We start from the raw sequence: 15354 nt of genomic DNA on the forward strand, positions 1-15354 counted from the left end.
TCACTTACACACTTCTTTTAGGAAGTGAAAGAGGAATTTTTCCATTTTCATTTTGCTTTCTTGTACTAAGAGATCTTGAGAATTTTCATTCATGATTTTTTTGTAATATAGTCTCTAGGCTTTTGGTTGGTAGTTACTTTCTAGTAATCCAATGATGTTTAGATGATCTCTCCTTGACCTGTTTCTAAGTTAGTTGTGTTTGATATGGTATTTCTTTTATTTTTGATTTTTTTATATTTCATTTTAATAATGGTCTCATTGGGGTTTCTTTTGGCTCATTCTGAGGTATTCAGAATCTTAGGGCATTCAGGTATTGAGTAAAGTTTCACACACTCTTCTTCAAGGTAGTAATTCTCCTTACCAATTTTTTTCCCTTGCTAGTACACTTTTTTAGGTACTCATATAGTCCTTGTGCTAGGATATTTTTTTTTGCTCTGAAGCTCAGAGGCTTCCAAAGTGTTATGGTTGGCCAGGGCTATTTTGTGCTGCTTGGGGTCTTTCTCCTACTGAGGCCAAGTATCCAGGTCACTCTGCTATTGGCGCCTTTCTCCTACCTGTGCTGTGGGCTATTTTGTGTGTGGGATTGAGTAGCTTCACATTGTACTTTCCATTTATCTTGACTTTTTTCCATTTAGGACTTCTTTAAAATTATGGCAATCTAGAGTTTCCAAATTCCTTACCTATTAATGTTTAATATTTTAGGACAGAGAAATTGGAATACATAAGCATTTCCAAAATCATGTTATTACATATTTTTAATAAAATTTTATTTTTGCATTTCTAGATGAATAAGCATAATAATAAATAGAAGTGTGTTTCTGTAATAAGGTTATATTAAGTTTCAGAGCTTTTGTCTAAAAAATAATATACATGAAGCCATGTATTATGATAATTTTTAAAACATAAGACAATGAGCTGACTTTTACCTTTCTTAAAATACTTTCAACATTTTTCATACTTTTTACTCAGTATAATTGATATCTAAATATTTGTTTAATAAAAATATTAAGCTCATTCAAACACTAGAAAACATCAGAGAACATTATTGGTTAGTATTTGAGTAATATAACATTCCCATCTCTTAAAACTACAGATAATCACATGTTGAAAGTGCCAATGTAAAGAATTATCTTACTCCAATAATTTGTTATTTCCTAGAACATCATTCATAGGATTTCAATAATAAATATTATGCACATATACTTATCAGTATTAAATATGCAGGAATGACTCACAATTAGCAGTAAACTAGATCATGAACACACACAAAACATGCCAAGAATGATTAATTCAACAATGACTACTTCTCTACGACATGCTTCTATTCTGATTCCAGAAAATGCCAATCTTAACCTTTGACTCTTTGCGTCCACATTTCCTGCTCTAACTTTTGGCTCGTTGTCTGTAGATTCTTTCAAAATGGCAATTCCTCTATATTAATTGTTAATAATTAATTCTAATGGGAGAATTATAGGAGAAAGAAGAAAGGAATAAACACTTTATATGTCACGTACTATGTGTAAACACTTTTACTGTGTTAAAATACTTTTCACAAATATTCTCATTTGTTATCTAATTAATGAATCTCTGTAATTACCATTATATACTTTCCCCCAATTTTTTTTTACTTTTGAGAAAAAAACATTTCCTGAAAAGTGCCATGAAGGAATTCTTGCAAGGAAACACTATAACATGCTTTTTGTACAGAAACTAAATGGAGTTTATAACCAGTTATGTGGTTTTTTTTTTATCACTGTTTACTTGGGTGCCTTTTAAGAGTTTTGCTGAGATGACTGTGGAGAACCTGGTCTCCTCTAGGTCCTAACATGCTACCATCTTACCATAATATATCCCTATGAAACAAGCCCAATGATTCTTAAATGATTTTTCTTTGTCCTGTTTCCAGATCAATTGTTTTTTATTTTCTTCCAACTTTTAAAGTTTTTTCATTTTCTTCTTATACTTATGTGTTTCATGTAGTCACAAGATCCTCTACTTTATTTTTCAGGGAAGGAGAGATAGTCTATGCTGTTTATTTTCTTTTTGAGAGAATTTTTCCTCCAGAACTCATATTTCAATTATAATTTCATTTTTTTTATCTTTTGCATTATTTCTTCTAACCACTCTTGTTCTTGTGGCCACGTATTTTTTTCCTCTAAGGCTCTGCTTACACTTGTTATGGAATTGACCTTCTGTATTTACTTCTTGGGTTTTGTCTGATTGATAGATTTTTCTTCATTGTTTTGTGTTTTCTTCTGTTTGCTCATCTTTTCTGCCTTAGCTTTTTATTGGTACTTTGTTTAAGTGATAGATTCCATATCCTACAGCATTCGACATCAGTTGAATAGTCCTTTTTTGCTGTTATTTCCTCTGTAGTATAGATGCTGCTGCTGTTGCTATTCTGGATGTTTATTCTCATTCTCTCTCTGAAATCCTGGCTTCTTCTGATAGTGCTTGCTTTGACCATTTTTTTCATTCTCTTTGTACAACTCCCAATAAGTATTTAGTTCTGTTTCCTGTTTAGACCCTGAAAATTTTATGTCAGATATTGAAAATCATTGTCATTCTAGCCACCCTCCCCATCTTCCCCCCTGCCCCCCACACCCTGTGGGTGCTTCTGAGTTCTGAGTGTGGTGTCTCTCTGACTTTAAGAGGACTATTTATTTTCCTGTTTCTTTTCTTATTGAATGGCTTGGACAGAATCTGGTTTCAGGACACAATTATCAAAGCTTATCACAGCTTGCTACTCTCCTTCAGTATCCTCCTTTAGAACCTTTCTTTGTAGCCTTCTACTAACCCATTTCAAGTCTGTTTTCCAGAGTTTGCACTCTCTTGTGGCACCAATATCTTAGTGCACAGAGGCTTCTGATCTATTTATTGGAACTCTCATTGACTTCCCAATCTCTATGTGTACTGAGAGGAAGACTTCTATTTTTCTTCAATTTTCTTCATCATGTGGTTCCTTTTTCTCGTGGGTGAATGTTGATGTAAGCTTGGATACTCTATGATATTTTATATTGCCATATTATCTGGAAGTCTCCCATATTCTTTCAGTGGCAATACTATTTTGAAATAGTAGAAAGATACATGAGTGCTTTGGTAATCCTTAGCCATTCAAATCCTCAACAGGCTTATAATCTTATGATGTTCTTTCTCTCTCTCTCTCTCTCTCTCTCTCTCTCTCTCTCTCTCTCTCTCTCTCTCTCTCTCTCTCCTCACATAATAAGCACACTTATGCCAACATGTCTAAAATAAGTCTAAACACTAGGTACATGATACTCTACTTAGGTACTCACTACAGCTAGTCAAGGTGTCATCGTGTGGGGGAACATTAAAACCTCTATGGAAATTGACTTGTAACACCAAACTTTTCCAAAGTTAATAAATGTCACAGTAATATTTTAAATGATATTATAAATGGCACTAAAATTTCTCTTCTACTCTTCCACAAAGGCTACTTCAATAATAGTTTTCTGGGTAAAATTGGGGAATAAACTGTGAAATGACTTTCATTTTGCCTTGAATGAGAAAATTACACAGTTCTTTGATTGGGAAATGTGGGGAAATTATTTTTAGTAGGTTCAGATTTTGCATAGAGTACTGGGCCTAGAATTAGAAAGATTAACTCCAAATTCAGACACTTAATTGCTGTGTGACACTGGGGAAGTCACAGCCTCTGTGAGAACCAAATAGGATAATATTCATCAAGTATTTGCACATTGTCTGAGACATGGCAGGCACATAATGAATGCTTGTTGTCTTTCTTCCTTGGGATTTGGAACTAAAGCAACTACTAATAAGTATTCCAGGAATTAGATTACATATGAAAACAGATGAATCATAATACAACTTTAGCTCATTAATCTAACTTCATGTAAATGCTTACTAATTTTGAATTTGGATAAGGTTAGGCTAAAGTTTTTTCACTAAACTATCTATGAGGGGGAAATGCTTTGTTAAGCAAATGAGAATAAGCCAAAGAAAGAATGATTGTCTACTTTAATGCAAATAATAATGCTATAAATGTAGGTCAGGTATCATAAGGCTTCTATTTGTCAACAGTTGCCCAGGTTTTACTTAATTGGAATAAAGTAATAAAATTAATTATCTTTAAAATACTTTAACATTTAAAAAATAACTAGTCTCCAACAATTAGTTTCAATGAGTAGTATAAAAACACACAAGGTAAAGGAAGAATAGTAAGCAACATTTTTTAAATGAAATAAATCAAAACAAGGGACAGAAAATTTAAAAGTGAAAACAAAATAAGGAGAGGTTGAAATAAGGCAAAATAATTATAATTATAGATGAAATGATTTGACTCTAAAATTATTTTCTAGTTCTAACAATTTAAGAAAAAAACTTACCTACATGAATAGAAACACTCACCCAAAGTTAAGAAGATGAAAGTATATTACAATTAATTTCCTAAAAACTTACAAATACGATAGTGGAACAGAAATATAGCGTAATCTTTTTCTCCTCACCATTAGGAAAAAGAAATGAGGGCTGAATATAGCAAAGAATTTTGCATCTTGGCAATTATTTGAATTTTACTAGTAAATACTCTTTACATCCTTCATCTCTATTCCCAATTTTGCTTATGAAATTTCTATAATTTGGTCCACCGGTATTAAGAAATTTAGTGCAGAAGTAAAGCTGAGTTTTAATTCCCAATAAAAAGTAGTAAAGAATTCTAGGCATAGAACTATGTTGAGAAGCTAGTATTTTAGTCCAAGTATGATTTTAAGTATCCTATTATCTTTCATCCTAGTGATTCATGCTTAAATTATTTTCTGCCTGCATGTAAAATTTTTCTTTGAATAAAACCTCAAGAATTCAGAGCAATTATGAGGAAGTCTGGTATGAATTAATAAAAATCGGAATCAGAACTAAAATGCTTTAAAGAAATACATTAAAGAAATAAAATGTATTACCTTTGAAGTCATATGGTAAAACAAAGTGTCTGAAAAGGTCCTTGAAGGGGCTTATTTTAACAAATGAACTCTTAATTAACAAATCAACCATATAATTAAGATGTGAGTTATATAAAAGATTAGTTCTAAAACATTTGTTAATGTTTTTCAAGTAGCTTATACCTTTATATAATTTAAATACTTGGAAATATTATTAATTTATTATTAAATTTGAGAGCTTCAGTCTTGAGAAGAGCAATAATTTCCAACATTTTATTGCCACCATAAAAAACAAGAGTCCTACAGATAAATTAATCAATCACACTTTCTCTATGAATTTATTGTATCCAATAGATAGTGGATTTACAAGTTATGACTATTATGTGTACTAGACACAATATAGTGTGTATATGTCTTAATAGAATTATTCATGAAATGAATGGACCTTATTTCCAAATTTTATAAAAATGAACACCATAAAATACAATAAAATTGCATCCTAAAATGGACAATTAAAGAAGTTAAATTACAAAATCATTATTTAGGATGAAAATACTTCAATGAAACAGTATATAAAATGTAATAAAATATAAATTACACTTGAAGTTCTGTACGTGATTTATCTTAGGTAAAACTGCATTCTGTATAATATTTTTTGGACATTCCAAAATCAAGAGCCACTTTCCCTGAAAGTAAGAAAAGTGGGAAGATAGACATGCAGAATCATTAAAATTATTTGATTGTTAAAATACATGTTTTAAGGCACCAATTTAAATACATTAAGAAGGCTTATTTTCATAAACTTCTTTCATATTTGACAACGAACACAAAGTTGCAAAGAAGGTTGAGTTTGTAGCACACAGTAAATATACCATTCTCGTTTTTTTTTTTTTTTTTTAACTTGTGAAGTAATAATTTTTTTAGTCACTAGGGGGAGAAAAGAGTAGTGCAGCTATGGGTGAAAAAAGCTTTCATACCCCAACCTTATTTGGAAACTTCTACCACATTACTCACTGGGAACAGTTCTCTCTGCTTCTTTAATTGTTTTCTCTGAGTTTTGAGCCATTCTGATCCAAAAGAGATAATCTTTAAAGATTTTTTTTTATTAGAAAGAAATGTCTATGGCTTTTAAAGTACACTAAATTGTTTATCCTGGTTATACCTCACTTCAGTACTCTCAAAGCAATTCTCTTCTCTCCCTGTCCAGGTTAGGAACTGTGAATTAAAAATACAATCACAGACCATGATAGACATAATGTGCAAGGCTATTCAACAATATGTTGCACAGCAACAGTATCTTATCTCAGAGCAGCCTCTATCAAGGATTATTGACAAAAGTAAAACAGCAGTTCTATATTATCAAGTCTGCAATAAACTCATCAGTATCTCTGGAATATCATTACTGCTGCATCTAGTATTTGCATTCTGTTTGTCAATGATGGCCAAATTTTCTGATCAATTAATTGATCATATAACCCTTATAGGATCACAGTTTTAAAAATTGCCCCATAAACAGGATGAAACCAAATTAAGAGGTCACCTCCTTTACCTAAGCTTCTGAGAGAATTTCTGCTTCATCCATCTGCAGATGCGTGTCATTGTCACCTAGTAATTCTGTTTCAGGAACAGAGCCTTCTTCTTCTTCTTCTTCCTGGACAGGATTCTGAGCTATATCTTCCACTGTATTGAGAGCATCATCAGTTCCCTCTGAAAGAAGAGCTGCCCTGTCAGCTACAGATGTGTTAGAGGGGGCTGTTGTTACATAGCCTGTGCTTGTAGAACCACTGCCACTGTGGTGAGATCCTGGCTTGGGAATCATCTGGGAAGGCATCTGTTGAGGGGCCATTTGCATTGGGATTTGGACTGGGTAAAAATTCGGCAAATAAGCACCATAAGGTGGCATTGGCTGATAACCATTTACAGGTATATAGAGCTGAGGAGGTGGGACCAAAGGTCTTATTTGCCCTTTCACTGGAATGAACTGGGGCTGAGGGAAAGACTGAGTTTTCTGCTTGGGTCCAATGTATCTAGCATTGCTGACATTGCTCACTGGGCTTGTGCTAAGAGAACTTGTCTGTGTGGTATTACTTGCCCCAGATGTTTGGGCTGAACTATTGTAATTAGAAAGATTCCCCCATGTCCTCAGCCTATTATGTATGTCTTTAAATTTTGGTCTTCTGTTGGGAAATTCATTCCAACATTCTATCATCAAGGTATACACCCAAGCAGGACAATCATCAGGACAGGGCAAAATTTGCCGATTCCTTATCATCTCAATAACATCCTGGTTAGAATATCCACAATATGGCTGTAGGCCATAGCTGAAGATCTCCCACAACACCACTCCATAGGACCATATATCAGAATCAATGGAAAATTTGCCATACATAATTGCCTCAGGGGACATCCAACGGATAGGGAGGGGAGAATTTCCTATCAGTTTGTAGTAATCAGCAGAATAAACTTCCCTAAAAAGACCCAAGTCTGATATTTTTACACTGAGCTTATCAAATACAAGTATGTTTCTGGTTGCCAAGTCTTTATGGACAACATGGTGGCTAGAAAGGTACTCCATACCTGCAGCTACTTGTACTACGATATGAAAAAAGTCTGCTGGTTCTAACGTCGATTTAACTGTCTTTTCATCATCAGTGCTTCCCACATCTGAATGGGGAGATCTCATGACTAAGAATTCATGAAGGTCACTATGGGAACAATAACCAAAAATCATGCTGATAGGTTGTTCTTTGGTCATGATTCCCAACAAACATACGATATTTGGATGTTGCAGCCTTGATCTCATCATGGCTTCATGTTTAAATTCTTCTCGGAGAGGTACTTCTGCTTTGTCTTTAAGTGTTTTAATAGCTATGATTTGTGTCTGCTCCCCTGGTGTTGTACCAAAGAGGTGACCCTTGTAGACTTTCCCAAATCTGTCTTCTCCTAGCTCTTCCATGAACCTTATAGAAGAGAGGTTGATCTCCTTGAGTTTGGCCTGAAAGAGAAATAACTGTGATGATGTATTTCCTTCAGTTGTAGCAACAAGCACATCTTTAGATAAAAAAGGAAAGAGTTATATGCAACACAATCTTGTTGCTAATTTTTGTTTTTCATTCAGTGCCAATTGATGTTGGTTACCTAAGTGCAAATTTCATTTCCGTATAAAGACAGACATTTCTATTTGACAAGGTTATAGGTCATGGTAATTGCAAATAATGTAGAGGGTTTTTTTTTTGGAATCTCTGAATATTTGGCCAACAGACCAGAAGGTGCCAGAGTAAACTATATAAAGCTTTGATGAATATTTTTTCATATAAACTAGCCATGTCACCTTAGGATAATACCTCATCAGATTAATTAATAATTTCAACTCTTTCCTAGGCAGTAACAATCACAAACTTTTCTCTAAATCATATTTTTCACATTAATATATTTATCTAAATAATTCCTTCATTTAAAAAAGATTTCTAGAAATGGAGGATGAATCCATGACATTCTAAAGATATATAAGCCAATAGCTAAGAAAAATCTTTCCATATACCTTTAGTCACTCTTAAGGCACTTATTTCCTAATAATCTAACCTCTGGGAAAAGAAAGTTTAATTATTCAAGAAAGATAAATATTGTTAAACATTAATTCTTTCAATTATGACAGGCATAGTTAAAAAGTAATATATTTGTCATTACATCTTCCAGAGAAAAACAAGTACCATTGAAATGTTATGATCAGAAGAAAAAAAGATTAGGAAGGAAAATGAAAAATTAGTTGAGTTAAATTAGTTAAAAATTAATTAAACATTAGACATATTGTAACATATGTAACTTTATGGCACAGGAATATGCATGGAGCCAATTATTAAATCAACTAAAAGCTAAAAAGATACCTGTTTGTGCTGATTAATAAGTGGCATTTCCATGTCCTGGCTTGGGGATGCCATTAGCTGGCGTCGCTGTGGTGTGGCACCAGATGCTTTTTGTTTATTTCTACACATACAGACCAAGAAGAAAAGACATGCAATGACCAACGGTATTGCAATGCTAGGGACCAAGATGTAGAGGATTCCCATTTTGCTGCTGTCCTGGGGACCTGTTAAGAATAAGTATTAAATTCTTTTTCAGATGATCTTGTTGAATAAGAAGCATTCATAAAAATATCTAAATGTACAAGATATGCCCTTTGAAACTTCATTAAAAAAAAACACAGTTACGTGCAAAACTTGTAAAGAAAGTACAGACCAAGCTTTTATATATGTCAAATAACATATTTTCCTATATACTCTGAAACGAAACAAAATTCATCATGACTAATAATAGCTATATACTACAGTTAACTAAAGGAAGTTAATAATGTATTTTCTTTGCTTAGTACAGCATTCTTATTTTGAAATTTTTACTAATACAATGAGATCATATCACATTTTGTCCTCAAAACTCCTTTCTGAAAGGAGATCATATGTGAAACATGAAAATGAAACAATTGTATATTCTGTTCCAATTAAGAAACATTTGTTAATGCACATTTCACAATAGCCCTTATTATCTGAGACAATTCACTGGTGAATTAAATTTCAATAAAGGCATTAAAAGGAAGACAGAACCGCTGAATTTTAAATTAAAATTTCCAATGATATTATTGAAATTATTTGACTTTTCTTAGTTTTTTTTAAAGTAAAGAAGAATTATCTCCCTCTGTAGGATTTCCACTGCCACATAAATGACATAGTTTCATAAACTGTCAAAATTTTAGTCAGTAAATAGCATAAACAAAAAATTACTTACTATGTGCAGAACACTGTATGAGAAATAATAGGAAGATGTAGACTCAAAAGAAACTGTTTCTCTGAGCTCTATCACATGAAATAATAGATAATTTCCAGAATACAAAAACTTGATAGGTAAAATGAAGAATAGTGAGAAAATCTATATTTGATTAAAATGCATGTTTGACAAAACTACTTTTGTGTAGAAGTGTCTCTGTAATTTGGTTTTACTGATAAAACTGAAGAATGTCAGAAATAAATGAAATTTTAGGAGTCAACTATTCTAATCTAATTAAAAGACTGAGGACCAGAAATGTGAAGTGATTTGCCCACTTTTACATGAAAACGTATCATAAAAACTTTAATATTGAAAATACTGTTCTTCCTGTATTAAGGTTTAGTGACATTGTTCTTTGTAAGGTAATAAGGAATAGCAGAAAGAACACCGGAAGTGTGACTTTAACACATGTGAATTATAAAAACATGGGTGGGACACTAAATTCATTTTAAGTTGCCTTTTTTGCATCTGTAAAAAGGACATAAAACTTGGGATACCTTCCTCATTGGAATTTAATGAGATTAAATTTATCATATGTAAACTACTTTACAAACCTTAAATCACAACATTAAAACAGCTATCATGAGTAATTATCAAAAGGCACATAGAGACTTTTTTTGTTTGTTTTCTTTGAATGAAGATGTAGTCATTTGAAAGTCAATTCCTAGCTGAATGGGAAAGATGTTACCACTCCCTATTCTCACCCTCAAATCTACTATTCAATTCTGGAATGAAATAGATTCTGTGAAGGTTGAAAATATCAAAATCCTATGAGTTCAAGTCAATATTTCTGAATTTTAAACCAAAAGAGGATCCTCATGTGCATTTTCTCTCACCTCAAGCTTAGAATCTTGAAGTTGAGTCATAGGCCATTCACCCATTCTAATGACAAGTTTTCAGAAAAATCTGTCCCCCTTTTTTGTCTATGTACTGCACATTGTATCATAATGTTTATACTCTCTTATTTCATTGATCATAGGGAATATCAGGGCAAAAAAGAACTTTGGAGATCATTGGGCCTAACCCTTTCATTTTAGAGATATGGAAACTGAGGCTTAAAGAATGAAATTATATAATCCAAGTTATATAGCTTTAAAAGGGATAAAACAGGAGTTTTAACTTAAGTCTTCTGACCTCATGTATTATTCTATATTATATCAAGATTTCCCATCAGGTTAATATTGATGAGTTTTTCTTTATATAAAATGTTGGGTAAAGGAAGACTCACTGTGATATTTCTCCTCTTAGTGAGATTTGTCCTGAAGCTCCTACCACTTTAGCAATGGCTTTGTATTGCTGATATTAAGGTACTCTCAAATAAATGGGAAATCATCATGCCCAAACTCTTCCTCACTATGAAGTATACTTATTATAAAGAATAATTCTCAGTTATCTATGCTAACTGAAATGAAAAATGCATGAATCACTGCAAAACAATGAAAATCTAAAAATTTCGCAAAAAAACTAGAAACAGAACTGAATTTCATATCATATCACCTGGGCTCTGCTGAAAATCAGTGAAATGACCAAAAGCAAAAGAGAAATAAGTGAGTGTAATGCTCCCGAATTGGATAATTTGTTGTTAAATTATAATTAAGGAGGTGATATGATTATCTCTATTTCATAGATAAAGAAGCTAAGATTACATGGTTTGCCCAAAGTCAAATAATTATTTAGTAACAGACTGGCTATTCAATCATTAATAAGGAATGTTATCAATGTAGGTTCACACACATCAAATATCTGGACAATACTTAAAAAAAATAATACATACTACAAGAAGGTATGTCACACAGTTCCATGCGTACGTTTTTATTCTGTGTAAAACACCAGGGACCTTCCATTTGTCCTCCAGGATTTCGGCAATAGGCATGCCCCCCTGCTATTTCTGGGAAATCCATGTTTGATAGGTGATGACTATGTGGATATTGAGCATTCCAGGCTTGGCACTGATGACCTGATTGAGTGGTGCTGATAGTTCCTCTATAATCTGATCCAGAGCCATTGTAGCATTGGTGATCTTAAGGAAAAAGACAGACTTTAGGCATTTAAAAGATTAAGTGAGCATTACCTCTATAATTCAACTCTTTACCCCTTGCAATTTAGCCCAATTAAATTACTATTAACATAAACATAAAAAAGAATTCAAAAGGACAGTACTTTTGGAAATTTTCTGAGACATAGTAATTGAATTTTCCAAGGATACTTCAAAGAGAACTTTTAATTTAAATCCAGAATAGCATAACAGAAAGCAGTTAATAAACATGTACTCAATTAATTAGATTTTAAATTCACACTTTTAAAGTAGAAATGCTATTATATAATAAAATAAGCAAGTCATTTTTAAAGTTAAATAAAGGACTTGAATTGCAATCAGGATCAATATTTTAGCATTCCATTATTATAAGAATTAAGTAAACTTCATTCACATTAAAAACATTTTCTGACATACAGAACAAAGGAAACACAACAATGAAGATGAAATAATATCTTTGTCTCTGCACACCACAGAATAGACTACTCCCAAGTTCAATCTCAGAACATACAATTTACGTGGTTTTGCTTCTTAGAAGTATTGAGAAAACACTATTCTTGGCCTTACGTTTTAAAAAATCATTTAGCTGTAAAGTGTATATAAAGATAAAGAAAATTGTAGAGCTTGGAAATATGAATAAATCTTTTTCATAAAAGGGAGTGAGGGGTAGTAAATTTACTCTTTTCCATCCTCTACTAGGAAAGAACATGTTTCAATAGGACTTTTACCTTTTTAAAAGAAATAGTGGAAAAAACATTGAATTCAGACGAAGACAATCTGAATTCAAGTCAAATCATTCTGATATTCATGAGCTATGGGGATTTGCATAAATCACTTAATTTCTTTTGAACCTGTTTCCTTATCTTTCAAATAAAAAATTTTCACCTGCACTATCAAACTCACAGGCTTATGAAGGAGAAAAATAACTTTGTAAAATTCAGTATTAAAAAAATCACCATTATTTTTAAATTTATTTTTTAAGCCTTCTTAGCAATCATTTTATGGTAGCAGAATGTCAAGGGCTAAGCAATTAGATAAATGACTTGTCCAGGCACACAGCTAAGAAGTATTTTAAGTCAAACTTGAATCCAGGTTTTCCTGATTCCCAGTCTGTCAACTGTGCTATGTAGTTGCCCCACTTTGGATGAAGAAGCAGTCAACATATTGTTTGTTAATGAGTTTTTTCAGTCATGTTTGACTCCTTGTAAACCATTTTATGGTTTTCTAGGCAAAGATAGTAGAGTGGTTTGCCATTTCCTTCTCTAGCTCATTTTGCAGATGAGGAAACTGAGACAACCTGAGTTAAGTGACTTGCCCAAGGTCATAGAGCAAGTAAATGTCTGAGGCTGAATTTGAACTCATGAAGATGAGTTTGCTAATTCCAAATCAGGTATGCAATCCACCTATATGTCCCCAAGAATTTGCTATTTTTTTAAAATGGAAGATAGCATTTTTCAAATATTTTTAGAATAATTTAAGATTTTTCTTTTTCTACCATATAGTTTGGAGCTCTAAAGGTTACAATAAATGGAAAAGAGCTAATTGAATCAAACAGTAGTAAATATGAATGTGGTTATTAGGTCTAACAAAGAATGAGATTTCATTCATAATTGTTAGAGGATGATATGTTAGATAGGGAAAATGACAAAAGTAAAATCAAAGCTTACATCGATTGAGCCGCTCCACAGGGATGCCGATCCTCATGCAGTTGGCAGCCTCTATGCTTTCAGGTAATGGTAAATCCTCACACTTGGGCAGCTGGAACTGCATGAGGATGAGGGGATTCGAGCGGGCAATGTTATATTCCTGCCGGCACAGATCATTCTCCAACACTTCACATTCATCTCGGCACAGCTCCCTACGTTTGGGAGTCCTGGACCACTCATCACACAGTGGAAATACAAAGTGGCAGAAAGATGGAATGGCAAACTGGGAACACTGATCAGATAAATGAGTGGAAGTGCCAATCATGGTGAATGCAGCTGCAAAACAACATTCCAGAAAGTATTAGAAAGACCAGTTTCTTTTTTGAAATTGAATTTTATTTTTCCTCCCTCCCCCCTTCTTTCTTTTCTCCTACTTCCCTTTCCCTGCTAAGATAGAAGATAAGGGAGGGAGGGAAGGAGAGAGAGAGAGAGAAAGAAAGAAAGAAAGAAAATATTTTCTAATCCTCATTCTTAGTCCATGAGTTTTCATCTAAAAGGGGACAGACAACATGTCTCATCATGAATCCTTTGGAATTGTGACTGTGACATTGATCAGAGTTCCCAAAGCTTTCAAAGTTGTTTATCATTATAATGTTGCTGTTATTGTATAAATTGCTCTCCTAGTTCTGCTCACTTTACTTGGTACCAATTTATATAAGTCTTAGAATGTCCAGTTTCCAAATAATTATTGCCCACATAGTCTACAGCTTTCCTCCCTGACAAATGCAGTTATTGAAGAAAGTGATGCTATTACTCAGTAGGAATGTTTAACTCAGAAAAATGGAGATAGATTATCATATTGCATTTTCTTATATGATTCTCTTCAGGAAACCTAAAGATATGAGTTGGACAAACGGATCTAGCATTTATCATCTTTGTGACCTTCTCAAATGCCAATGCCCTCTTTATAAAATAGAGATAGGATATTTATGATAGTTTTTTAAACTGTTAAAATGAATTATGAGTGTCTTGTGTTGTTCCAATTTTGAGCCTTAAGACCTCCCTGAGTTGGTACTACATTATGCAACTGTCAGACAATTAAGGCAATGAATGTTTGAATAATGTGAAATTTGATTAGTAAAAATCATAAAATGGTAAGGCAAAATTCAAATAATGTGACAGATGAGATCGTAAAGGAGTTTACTATGATGTTCCATTGTCAGTCTGCACTTGCCTGTCCTTATGCATGTATATGATGTGCTGCCATGTACCTTATTACCAACAGTTGTGTTAATTTTTATTTTTTTATTTAAAATTTTTTTTTAATTTTTAAGTATTTTTCCATGTTTACTTGATTCATTTTCTTCCCCTCCCCCTCCCAGAGCCAAGGAGCAATTCCACTGGGTTGTACAAACGTTATCACTTGATACTTATTTCCATATTTTTCATTTTTGCTATAAAGGGATCTTTTAAAGCCTAAACCCCAAATCACATACCCATATATACATGTGACAAATTATGCCATATGTTTTTCTTTTGCATTTCTACTCCCAAAGTTCTTTCTCTCAATGTGAATAGCATTCTTTCCATAAGTCCTTCAGGGGTGTCCTGGCTTGTTGCATTGCTACTAGTAGCAAAGTCCATTACACTGGATTGTTCCACAATGTTCTTCTGGTTCTGCTCATTTCACCCTGCATCAGTTCCCTGAGGTTCTCTCCTTACAGTACAACAGTATTCCATCACCATCATATATCACAATTTGTTCAGCCATTCCTCAACTGAGGGACATTTCCTCATTTTGCAATTTTTTGCTACCACGAAGAGTATGGTTATGAATATTTTTATACAAGTATTTTTCCTTATCATCTCTTTGGGGTATAAACCTAGTAGTGGTATGGCTGGATCAAAGGTATGCATTCTTTTAAAGCCCTTTGCGCAT

General features: G+C 33.1%; 1 protein-coding gene across 1 annotated transcript in view; it reads right to left on the minus strand.

Moving 5' to 3' along the window:
• Positions 1 to 1384: 1384 nt before the first annotated feature.
• The window catches only part of ROR2 (receptor tyrosine kinase like orphan receptor 2), a 176719-nt gene continuing 162749 nt past the window's right edge, over positions 1385 to 15354 (minus strand). The window contains exons 6-10 of the mRNA XM_044680196.1: positions 13437 to 13751; positions 11509 to 11754; positions 8801 to 9003; positions 6466 to 7911; positions 1385 to 2527 (exon numbers count right to left, since the gene is read on the minus strand). Coding sequence (XP_044536131.1) covers positions 6466 to 7911; positions 8801 to 9003; positions 11509 to 11754; positions 13437 to 13751 — 2210 coding nt within the window. The 3' untranslated portion in view covers positions 1385 to 2527. The remainder of the gene's footprint in view (positions 2528 to 6465; positions 7912 to 8800; positions 9004 to 11508; positions 11755 to 13436; positions 13752 to 15354) is intronic.

This window comes from Gracilinanus agilis, chromosome 1 (genome assembly GCF_016433145.1).
Source record: "Gracilinanus agilis isolate LMUSP501 chromosome 1, AgileGrace, whole genome shotgun sequence".
In the NCBI taxonomy this organism is placed as follows: Eukaryota; Metazoa; Chordata; class Mammalia; order Didelphimorphia; family Didelphidae; genus Gracilinanus; species Gracilinanus agilis.